Below are 11,927 nucleotides of genomic sequence, written 5' to 3'. Positions count from 1 at the left end.
GCAACGTAGAGAAGAGGGGCAATTAATACAAAAGCAGCGTCACAGAGTTGCATTGTGGAGATGTAAAGAACTGCAGAAGGCGTGTTTTGCTTTAGTCCAAGTATGTGCTTCAACATCTCTGACCACGTACTGTGCGTCTGTGTGGCTCTTGTTCAAGCAGATGTCGCATATATTCTGTCCTAACTCTCTAACTCTAACTGTGGTATACTGTGGTACTGCATCTTTCTGACCTTTGGTGTGTCTGCAGGGCGCTGTTCGTCTACGATGGCATCAGCAACAAGCTCCGACTGGCTGACTCAGGAGGTAAAGAGCAGAGTCACAAATGGTGCAAATGTTCAAACGTGAGGTCCAAAACAGACAACTAATATAGCTACACAATTATAATTTTCCTATTCAACTGAAATAAAATAAAAATCATAAAATCATGCTTGTCATTTGAACATGTGTCTATATTTTTATTTTATTTTTATCCTGTAGCAGATTTAAATCATTTTTATTTGGTTTTCTGTTCATTAGCAATGGAAATAAACTTTTTCTGATTCTGCGTTTATAATTGTTGATTCTGTTTTCTTTGCATTTGCTTTAAACATAGTGGGTGGTGTGGCAGAGCTGGCATCCAAGCTCCACACGTCCCAGGCCCAGTACGGACTCTGCAGGATGGTGAACGCAGACAGTGGAAGCTCCAGGACAGCTATGATTATCTGGGTGAGTATTTCAGAGTTTGATGTTGAGAATTTCCCCTTAACTACACCAGTGCTAGTTCATTTACAGTATTAGTTTAACTTCCTCACTTTTGTCTTCCTTCTGGCTTATATTGTCTTGTCTTGAGAAAGGTATGGCATGAATGTAAGAGTCTGCTTCCTGCGTTTGTTCTCAGATGGGTCAAGATGTGGACGACTTCAGAAGGACAGAATGTGCCAGTCACATCCCAGCAATCAAGAACTTCTTCAAGGTACACTAATATCCTCCTGCTCTAGAGTATAGTCTCCATTTGTACCACTTTGAATTCATGCACATGAAGGTAATCTTAGTCTTTTTAAATGTTTTGTCTCTTTTGTCATCTCTGCACTTGGGCATTCTATTTTTACCCACATTGGTTTACGTTGCATTGTTTGAGGGCTTCCTGTGCTCAGTGCACTTCCTGTCCCATTACTGCTTGTTTTGTATGACAACGATCTGAAAACTTCTACTTTATTTTTGGCCCACATGCTTCTTCTTGATGCAAAATAATGCTACAGTTTACATTTATTCTAAAAACTGGTGCTGGTACATGACTATCTCACAAGGCTACACATTTCCCACTAGGTTCAGTGTGAACTCAGAGTGGGTTAAATGACCCTTGAGTTACTGGTTTCCATATAAAGGCATCACCCAGTCAACTGGCCAAGCATTTCTGGAATGTTTGTTGTTTTTTGTCCATGTTTTTGAAAGCGTGAGTCGAGTCTGGGAGTTCTGGGAGCTGTCTGGAGGCCCCCAGCTCGTCCATGAGATGTGAAGGGTGTGTGTTTGTGGCTGGTTGTATACAAGTACTCCTGATTATAATTAGGGTTAAATTAGATCAATAATCAGTGAATATTCACTGTTTGTTGTGTGTATGAACATGTGGGAAATGGGAATTCTTTTTAAAGCTACCAGATTCTACTGATACATTATTAGTGCTTTAGTAATTCACACACAGGACACATTTGCATAAACAGAAGTGCCATTTAAAAACAAAAAATAAAGACAGAACAATGCAGCAGTGCTTTCAAATGCCAAATCTGTTACGTAATACACAATACTCAAATTCACTAAATTTTAGTTTCATAAAGTTTGTTTTTTACAAAGGTCTTCGTCTGTGAATGTACTTTCTAGAGACTTGGACAGGATTTCTGTGTGAACCTGGTGCTCACAAATATTAAGCCTTCAACCTGCCATGTTGAGAGGAGGAGCACTGCACTGTAGCTTACAACACAGATCACAGGTGGACTAATATTCACTTTTACAATAAACTAATACTCTACAGAAACATGTCATTATTTTATCTGGAAAAAAACATTTTCACAACAACTATCACCATTATGGCAGCTTCTTCTGGCATGTCCCAGCTGGCTGTGACTTTGTTTTGTCGAGGCGAGTGCCTGCACATTTGGGTGTGGATACTGGGCTGCATTGTTGGAATAAGTTAAGAAAACCCAAATATGAACATGTTGTCTACATTTCCCCCATTGTACAGTTTGCATTCAAGTCCTGAAATAACAGAACACCCTTGAGTGAGAAAGTCACGTCACAGTAGGCTTTCTGATGATGAATAGTTGTCAAACGGTGAGCACCAAAAGTTCCAAAAAAGCACAAAACTATAACATATGTAGACCATTATTCTATATGTTAAATGTTACAAAACTTTAGAACTGAGAGGCGTCGCCGCTTCATTATAGCATTTCACAGCCACAATACATTTTCCTTTAGTTCTTACTTTGTAACATTTCCTACATAGTCAGCAGTATCAAGTGTTGGGAGGAGATAGGGGGTAGGTGCATTCTCTGAGCACTCAAATGTAGCTGGAAAATGCAGGATTACTCAGACATAATTATAATCACATAATCATAATTATATGAATCATTCCCTATTGATGAGGGAAAACCTTAATTTCACAAAAATCTTAGGTAAAGTACATTTTCTATAATATTTCCCCTTTAAAAGAACCTCAGACATAACAAAACACCTTGGATTGTGGAGTGGTGTGAACTCACATAAATTATAATACGTCTACTTTTATGATTGCATACATGCCCTAACGGGCCTTAAAATCTGTGCGTGTGTGTTCAGGTGTGTGTTCAGGTGTGTGTGTGCGTGTTTAAGTTTGTGTGTGTGTGTGTTTAAGTTTGTTTGTGTGTGTGTGTGTTTAAGTTTGTTTGTGTGTGTGTGTGTGTGTTTAAGTGTGTGTGTGTGTGTGTGTGTTTAAGTTTGTGTGTGTGTGTGTGTGTGTGTGTTTAAGTGTGTGTGTGTGTGTGTTTAAGTGTGTGGGTGTGTGTGTGTTTCAGTGTGTGTGTGTGTGTGTGTGTGTGTTTAAGTTTGTGGGTGTGTGTGTGTGTTTAAGTGTGTGTGTGTGTTTAAGTGTGTGTGTGTGTGTGTGTTTCAGTGTGTGTGTGTGTGTGTGTGTGTGTGTGTGTTTCAGTGTGTGTGTGTGTGTGTGTGTGTGTTTCAGTGTGTGTGTGTGTGTGTGTGTGTGTGTGTGTGTGTTTCAGTGTGTGTGTGTGTGTGTGTGTGTGTGTGTTTCAGTGTGTGTGTGTGTGTGTGTGTGTGTGTTTCAGTGTGTGGGTTTGTGTGAACCTGGCAGAGTGTGATGTGGATTACACTCTGCACTGACATTTTATTACAGGTTTCTTTGTGTGTTAGGCTCAGTGTCATTGTCAGTGTTGTCACTCACCTAGAGCTGTGGTTTCCTGGAGTTTGACAGTGCTGGCTCTCCAGACTTTTTCAGGATGGAAAAGATTTATAATCTTTATAAACTACCTGCAGAAATGACTTTGATACTGTTACTTAGCCCTAAAACACAACAGAACCTGACTGCCTAAAGGAAGGTTTCTGTATCTTATCATAAATTAGGTTGTTGCTTAAAGCATTATTTATAAAAAAAGAGACTCATTTGACACATTTAGTTTGAGATTTATGTATGGAACACAGAAAAGTGTATCTCTCAGCCCTCCTGTCCACAAAACATGCAACAGTTGGCAGCAGAAGAAGGGAGATGGTCTACATGACAACCCAAGTCTTCAAACATGCATGAATGAAACCAAACACAGATCAAAGTTTGCTATATTTAGGGAAACAATGGAGTTAATTTAGTCACATCAAACAAATACCTGTTGAGTTACACAATTTCCTTCTCATACCTACTTTGTCTTGTTGCAAGAACGTTTTCTTTGCCTCACCACTTTTCCCTTAACCACCCAGCGCTTAAGCCTGGTTTTGTTCCCAGTGTTTAAAACAGAGCTGTTGCACAACTGTTTGGCTGTGAGCGTGCATAACTCTTACACACCGTAAATTAAAACCATTTTGTGTGCCTGTGTGGATTTAGGCTTGTTCTGTTACACATAATTTATGTTCCGAGATCATACACTTTGTTTCAGGAAGTGAACGTGTTCCTCAACGCAGAGAAGTCTGAGGAGGTGACAGAGGAGAGGATAAAGGCTGAGCTCAGCAAAGCCCACACCAATGCTTCCACACAGTGGCTGAGGAGGAGCTCACAATCATCAATGGACAGGAAGGACATTGTGGTGAGCTTCATGTAACATCACAAAGATCCACTAGAGGGAGACAATGACTGCTCTTATTTTTTTTTACTGCGCTGCATGCGCTCAAATGAAAGAGAAACACAAATCATTCTCAGTTTGCAGCGCAGTAAAGAAGACAAATAATGCTTTATGGGGAGTATTTAGTATGAAACTATAATAGTAGTAGATCAATATTTAATAAAAAAATAAAATAAACCATAAGTTGATCTATAGTAGCTTTATAATAGAAAAGGATTCATTAATGCCCTCTTCAAAACTGCTGATTGTAAAAAAATAGCAATTTACCTTTTTTTTATTATTGTATTGATTTTATAAGATTTTTTGAATGAATCACAAGTAAGTACAGGGAAGAAGGTGGGGATAAGGGGTAGATGAAAACTGACATTTCCTCAGCACTCAACTCTCGAATGGGCGACAATACTAAGTTATGAATCAATCGAAATACACCGTAAAGTTTATTTTACATAATTATGTCTTTCCTGCTTTCCTGTCCAACCTTAAACTGTTTTGTTATTCTTTTTGAAACAGGGCACTAATTACAGAAAAACAAATGCTGCCATGGAGATGCGGCTGGCAAACAGGGATTCCTTTTGGGCAAGAGCAGAGGTACATTTTCTTGTTAGCGTTTATTTGAGGCTCGGCGGTGCGTTAAATGAAGTCGTGTGTTGTTTTTCAGCGTGAAGAAGAGGAGAGAAAAGAGGAGGAGAGGAAGAGGGCAGCAGAGGAGAGACGGAGACTGGAGAGAGAGAGGACTTTGAAAGAAAGACAAGACGCGGAGGAGAGAGATCGAAAGATGAACGAAAAGCTGAAAATGATTGAAGAGCAGAGGTAAAGGCTGTTTTAAAACTGAGAGTGACCTCTTGTGGGCAGATCTGGAGAAACACATGCCTCTTGTGTTGCAGGCAGATAGCAGCGGAGCAAGAAGAAGAAGGGCAGAGAAAAGAGAAGTTTAAGTGGGTGAGTTATGAAGTAAATGGTGTTTCAATACATACAGGCAAACTTGACACGGGAGCAACACAAGTGAAAGAAGGTTTTGGGTTATAATAATGCTAATTATTGCATTTATTTATTATACAATTCTAACATCCAGTTGCATCTAAAGAAAATATTACAGATACAAGAATGACTAGTTTGTACTGCACATACGTGACAACTGCGCTAAAGAACTGGGAAACTACACAATCCTTATGCAAAGATAGGGCAAAGTGACACTCGGTTTCTTCCGCTTAGTGGCGTTACAGCGACACTATGACAGGGGATGACAACATTCCTGACTTTGTGTTATATCCAACGGCATCTGTGTAATCCATGTATACACCACGTACTAGTGTTGAGCTGAGGCTGCATCCATGTTTCCTGTGACTGTGAGTGGTTACGCCGAGCGCGAGGCCGTGACATGTGTTTTGTGTTTGTGCGCTGACAGGAGCTGCAGCAGAGGGAGCACGAGGAGGAGATGAGAGCGCGCCTCAAAAGAAGTGAATCGATTGAGAAAGCAGCAGTAAGTCCGTGTCAGCCAGACCTGCGCAGAATGCCAGGGATGTTCGGAATTAGCAGTGTCAGGGCAAGGCCGCAGCAACACTGAGTTTACACCCTGTTTTAATGTGAGCGCAGATGAAATGTGAAGATACAAATATGTACTCCTGATGTAATTATGTTTCTTCTTTGAGGAAACAATGGTTGGAGAGACTTAATGTTAACTAATTATGTTTTGTTATGTATGTTATCCTGTTATTGACCATTAGAGTCCCATTAAGATTAAAAACCTCTTTTTCAAAGGCACAGTTAGAACATACAAACAAACAACCAACCAACCAACCAACAATAAAACAACATAATGAAGCATAGATTATGAAAAACAATTGCATTATGAAGTTATGAAAAACAATTTCTCACTAGTTTCTAATGCTTTTAACTTGGTTTTAAAGGCATCCAAGGGGAGGAACTTAGTCAATTTCCAGTCTAGCTGCTAATAGAGTACTGGTAAATCATTCGGTAAATCACTATTTAGGAATTATTTATTAGACATAAGTATAGTTAGAATGAGAGAAATAAAGAAAAAAGCGAGGTATCTCTTTGCTTGCGTTGTCTCTGCTCTCATATAACAGCCTTTTTGGAGTGATAACAAAAAGTGTCCCTTGACCTTTCCCTCTTTAGGATGTACAACTGATTGTGTTTGTGTGATTTTTAGGAGGCCGCTGCATTAGTGTCCCAACGTACCATGAACCCTCGCGAGTTCTTCAGACAGCTCTCGTCGTCCTCATCACTGAGTCCCACCAGTCCCTCTCGCTCTGGTATGTGTGAGCTGGGGAAATGTGTAGTGCTAGAACCAGTGCCTCTGTGGTACACATCTAGTACATTTACAGCTGCCATATTTGGGTAAGGAATTGAAAAAATGTAGGATAATCAAGTAAAATAGCATGACTCAAGTAGAAGTATTAAGTAGTGGTCCAAGAAAGAGTGCGACGTATTAAAGGAAACTATTACTCTAGTAGGAGTAACTATCTGGATGTGACATCTGATTTATAATCGGAAGTTTATGTAATTGGAAGGATAAAAAAAGGATTTACACAAACTAAATCTTATCTAAAGGAGCGATGCATGAAAGACAATCGTTCAAATAATTTCATATTGTCAACATCAAGCCTTTGTTACTTGTCGAAGAGGAAGTTTACTTTTACTCAACTTAAGAGTACTGTTACTACAGTACTGTAAAATATTACGCAAGTAGGAGTTAAATTATAGTAATTATTAGTAACAAACATTTCTTGAAAAAGTGACTGGTAATTGTACTCCCCACCTGAGGCTGTAGTTTATTGCAGCAGATTACTTCAGCAGATTAGCAGACGTTCATGGCTGTTCTCATCCTCCTCAGGTAAACCGTTCAGGCGTTACCAGCGCAGTCTGACCGACACGGCCTTCATCTTCTCCAAAGCCGAGGAGAGCTCTGCATCCTCCCCCCGCAGTTCCCCTGTTGTGTCGCCCTTCTCCAGAGCTTCTCCCTCCCCATTCAACCGGGCCACATCACCACCCACAAGTCCACTCTTTCTCCCATCCACCTCTCCACAAAGAACCCGCGCTTCCCCGCCCCTATCCCCCCCACCGTCCTCCGCCCTGCCCAGCGTCCCACTGGCCAACATCCAGATGAGAGGACGGGCACGGTCACCATCAGAGCCCTCTGCTCCTCCGGCCTCCCCGACATTAGTGGCTTCCGTTGGGCTTTCCTCAGCAGGCGATGCGCCCGGATCACCACCGAACGTTACAGAGCACAACGCTTTCAATTTTGAACTGAATGCATCTCCTCCAGCACCAAGGGCTTCACTGCCAGAGCACCCGATATCAGGTGAGAGACGGAACAATGTATGTGCAACTAATTTACAAGATAAATCACACTTACAACGCCATGGTGACTTCAGTGCGGTGCTGTCTCTGTGTGGGCCTGGTATTTGTAATTCTAATGGATTGTTTCAAGTGCATGACTTTGGACACACCACTGGGGGCTTAGACTCCCATCGTACACGCTTGGAACTTCCATAGTATTTTGCACTTGTCTAATTAGTACATATTTGGACTCATTTAAAGTATCCCGTCATGTATTTTAAAAGTATTTGGAAGTATATATGAGAGGGGGCTCTGGGGGGCACAAAAGGATGATGTGTTGCATATTAAAATCTATTCCTAATCATTCACAACTAAGGAACATCATTTTATTGTGTGGTTTTATTGGCCATTTCAAAATAATCCAAATTACGCCTCTACCTAAAATCCAGTAATTCGGTAAATCTTTCGTATTGTGTCTTGAGGAACACTGAGAGTCATAATGATGATGTTGTAAATAACATTAAACCTATCTGCACATGCATTTCTATACAAAACATGTCTTTGCAGCTGCTGAGCTTGCTTCAGAAATAAGCTACAAAGTACAGACTGTGCTTGTGGAAGAGGATGAAGAGGAAGAGGCGGATGTGAAGGAGAAGGAAGACACTCAACCCAAAACAGAACCACGACCTGATCCAGAGGAGCCATTTTGGGAAGAAGCTGCAAGGAACGAGACACAAACACAGCTCGACCAAGTGGAGACTGTCGAGGAGGAAGAGGTCAAAGAGGAGAAAGGTGAACTTCTACCCTGCACAGAACCAGAGGAGACTTCAGCCGAGGAGGAGCAGGCCCAGACAGCGACGAGGTTAGAGAAGGAAGTGCATGGGATAGAGTACACAGAGTACACAGAGTACACGCAGACTGAAGTGAAGCAAGCGGAGGAACAGACAGAAGAGACTGCAGAGGTCAAACGTGCCCATGTGACATCAGAGGAACCCGAGGAGCAGGAGGAGAAGATGACTGAAGAGGAGCCGGACCAATCAGAGAAACATCTGAGCCCTGAATGGAACGAAGCGGCTTTGCTTAGACAGCATGAGGATGCTTCAGAGTTCACAGGTAAGTCAAGCACTAAAAGCAACATTAAGTCCAATTTTCATTCCTTTGTGGGTCAATTTAGTGCCTGCGTAACTCCTCCAGAGCGTTGCTCTCGAGCTGTTCTCTCAATAATCACGTGCACAATCCCGTGAAAACAGGCACGTTAGGGAAAGTGTCTTGCCCATAGACACATAGCACATGTTTAAAAATAGAAAAAGATCATAGCCTCTGTCTTTGGACCTGTAAATGGTCTTGTTCTATCCGTCTGCTTCATCACAGCATTAACAAACAAGCATAAACTGTATAATATTTCTTTTTTTCACATATTCAAACTATTTCAAATTCCATATGATTTTAACAATAAAAAAATATAAAAAAATAAATGGTCTTATTCATTTTTTCCATTGACATTGACACAGAAGTTTGGCCAACATTATATACAATTCATCTCACTATTTGCTATTGATCTTGTGATTGTTCTTTAATGTGTAGACGTGGAATCAAGTACCTTTTAATTTACACTAAATTCATGTTTTATTTTTTATATGGCGTGGTTTTGTCTAGACCCTATATCCGAGGAGAGCCTGGGATTCAAATGTTTGACACCGGACTCGGCAGTCAACGTGATCCCGAATGGAAACTCGCGGGAGCACAATGGAACAGGTTCGATGTACAGCTGTAGCAAAAGGTTAAACTGTAAAGCAGCAATTGAATCCCAATGAAAAGTCTTTTTTTTCTTCAAATTTCAGATCACTCCTTAAGTCCGTCTGACCCGGAGTTGGACAGTCCAGAGCTCGCGGTGTACTGTAACGTGCGGGATGATGAAGAGGACGACATTTGCATCCAAAAGTACATCACAATTTCAGAGAACGGAGAAGAGGTATGGTTACTGCGGACCACATCGCACGCTACAGGACTAAACAGAAATTGTGTGGCAGGTGAAACTGATGTTGTTACTGTACAGTGAAATCAAGACCCTACAACGCTAAATAATCTGCTCCATCATTTGTTGATCTATCATTAATTCATCTGCACGTGTCACATCAGCACATATAACAAAGCACATATCTGTTCCCATTCTTCGTCGTTCACTGTCAAAACAAACATACCTTCTCTTTCCCACTTATTTCTCTATGGCCAGCTCCAAATTCTGGTTCTGATAGAAGGGCGTCCAAAAGCACAATACATCGCATTTTAGGGTGTGACCTGTGTGAGAGGGTTGTGTACTTTCTGTTCCTGACATAGTGAGTTTAGTTTAAAGAAGCACACAAAGACCTTTCCATGATTACAGCAATTTTCTTCTGTTTTTCTTCCTTTTTTTCCTCCGTAGGTTTCAGCCGAACCACATTTGTGTGTCCGAGCGCTGTATGACTATCAAGCAGGTAAGCAGCTGCAATTTCAGCAAATAATTGCGAAGCGCTATAAGTGCGCCCTATACTTCCAAGTACAGTATGAGTATGAGTAACCAGTCCTCACCATGTTATTTTGTGGTCTCTTATATAGAGGACGAATCAGAGCTCTCCTTTGAACTGGGTGACATCATTAGGGACGTGGAGGCTGTGGACAAAGGCTGGTGGAGAGGCTGGAGCCAAGATGGCCGACAAGGCTTGTTCCCAGCCAATTATGTTGAGACCATATCACCGCAATGAGTTTGGAGACACGCCCGCATTATAGACGCTCAGGAAATTGCTCTTATACCTTTATCCACACAGTAAAACAACTTTCTGTCTTTGCAAAACTTTCAATATTGTTTTATCTTAGCATGAAGCCAGCCTCATTTGTTTTGTATAAGACCTTTTCCTTTTGAACCAAAATAACTTATTGTTGCGATACACTCAAAATGATCTAGAGGAGGAACAAACGGATGACAAATGATCACAAACGCGTTTTTTCACCCCCCATAACCATATTTTCACATAACAAGCATTATTTCCTGCTCCCAGTTTGTTTTGTGTGTTTTATGTATAGATTACTGTTCTCTTGGCTGGTGTGCCTAATCACATATTGGATGTCATCTTATTGCCCTGAGATATTTTGCAGAACTATATTTGTTTACCACATTTTAATTTACCCACAGCATCACATAAAGAAGCACTGTGCTGTTTTGTATGTGTCTCTTTAGTATGGAGTGTCTTTTTCATAATATTCTTTCATTATCACATTAATTTGTCTTGCCTTGTACGTTCAATTCACTGAGCTCTGTATTATCCAATAAAACTGCACACTGTATATAAGAATGTATAGAAACACTAAAGCATACTTACATTATTCCACCCTTGAATGTCTTTCTGAAGCTCCAAATGTACTACACCTGAAAATACTTCTATTAAAAGTCTACTGTACAATATGCATTTTATTTTGAAAGTTTTTGACCGTTGCTGTTGTAGGGGACGGGTCATATTTGGCAATCAAATTTGGTAAAAAATAGCAAACAATACTGAATGATAATTTTGATAAGTTTTGATAACAATAAATAGTGTCTAATTGATTTTTATAGAGTTTTCTACTTTGTATTTTTAAAGGTGCACTATATAAAGCTTCTGGTGGCATGTCTCCATACAGATGTTAATTGCTTTGACTGCATAATTCTATGTATGGCAATATATGTTTTACACTCAACTATAAGTTAACACTTCTCCACTTACATAAAATCCTACACAGAGTTTCAGAGAACAAAATGTTAAACACAAAATGTTAGTGTCGCATGTTAAGCTGATAATTCATTTTACCACCAAAACTCTCAAACTCATGCGTTTCATGTGCTATTTCATTCATTTCATTTACTCTGCAGTTCTGCAGAAGTCTAGTCTTGCTCTCAGCAAACAAAGTGACCACTGGTTTGGTGCAGTTTACCACTGGACAGGTATGTTTCTGAATGAGAGTTCTGTTCTGAGAAAGAGCCTGAAAACTCTGTGAACAGATGAGAAATGTTCCAAATTATTTGACCTCAGATAAATGTTCAGATAAAAGTTTGAATCCAATAATAAAATTAAACCGAGCTTCAAAAAAATTTGCTAAAACGTTAAAAAAAAACAATAACAACCTTGCATGGAACCCCGGATAACACCATACAAGGGTAAATTAATTGCTGCGTTCTTGTGATTTTTATTAGTTTTCATGCACATACGATTTCTATAACACTACTATTTTGGAAAAGCATTTAATATTTCACACAAAACTTAAATGGCCTAAAATTGCAGTTCCTTGTGCGTATCTACAGGTGGCGACATTGCCTTTGCT

At 40.2% G+C, this 11,927-nt stretch overlaps 1 protein-coding gene across 1 annotated transcript; it reads left to right on the top strand.

Annotated features, from left to right (window-relative positions):
* The first annotated feature begins 230 nt into the window (after nucleotides 1–230).
* LOC140372541 (uncharacterized) lies at nucleotides 231–11,034 on the top strand. Its single transcript, XM_072459673.1, has 15 exons — nucleotides 231–303; nucleotides 593–705; nucleotides 878–952; nucleotides 4,113–4,259; nucleotides 4,806–4,883; nucleotides 4,954–5,105; nucleotides 5,180–5,234; nucleotides 5,701–5,775; nucleotides 6,466–6,568; nucleotides 7,150–7,617; nucleotides 8,163–8,708; nucleotides 9,252–9,350; nucleotides 9,437–9,567; nucleotides 10,018–10,069; nucleotides 10,191–11,034. Exons 2-15 carry the CDS (start codon nucleotides 658–660, stop codon nucleotides 10,334–10,336), a joined length of 2,175 nt encoding a protein of 724 aa, XP_072315774.1. The 5' UTR covers nucleotides 231–303; nucleotides 593–657; the 3' UTR covers nucleotides 10,337–11,034.
* Nucleotides 11,035–11,927: the final 893 nt, after the last annotated feature.

Source organism: Eucyclogobius newberryi, unplaced genomic scaffold (assembly GCF_026437365.1).
Source record: "Eucyclogobius newberryi isolate DKJ021-1_F unplaced genomic scaffold, fEucNew1.0.hap1 SCAF_249, whole genome shotgun sequence".
Classification (NCBI taxonomy): Eukaryota; Metazoa; Chordata; class Actinopteri; order Gobiiformes; family Gobiidae; genus Eucyclogobius; species Eucyclogobius newberryi.
Note: the sequence above shows the minus strand (reverse complement) of the source record. Positions and strands in the feature narration are given on the sequence as shown.

Excerpts from the sequence above, each read along its gene's own strand:
- LOC140372541 (XM_072459673.1), top strand. The coding sequence starts at position 658 with ATGGTGAACGCAGACAGTGGAAGCTCCAGGACAGCTATGATTATCTGG. Across the intron at positions 5,106-5,179 it reads AAAATGATTGAAGAGCAGAG|GCAGATAGCAGCGGAGCAAG; the intron begins GTAAAGGCTGTT and ends CTTGTGTTGCAG. Across the intron at positions 9,351-9,436 it reads GCGGGAGCACAATGGAACAG|ATCACTCCTTAAGTCCGTCT; the intron begins GTTCGATGTACA and ends TTCAAATTTCAG.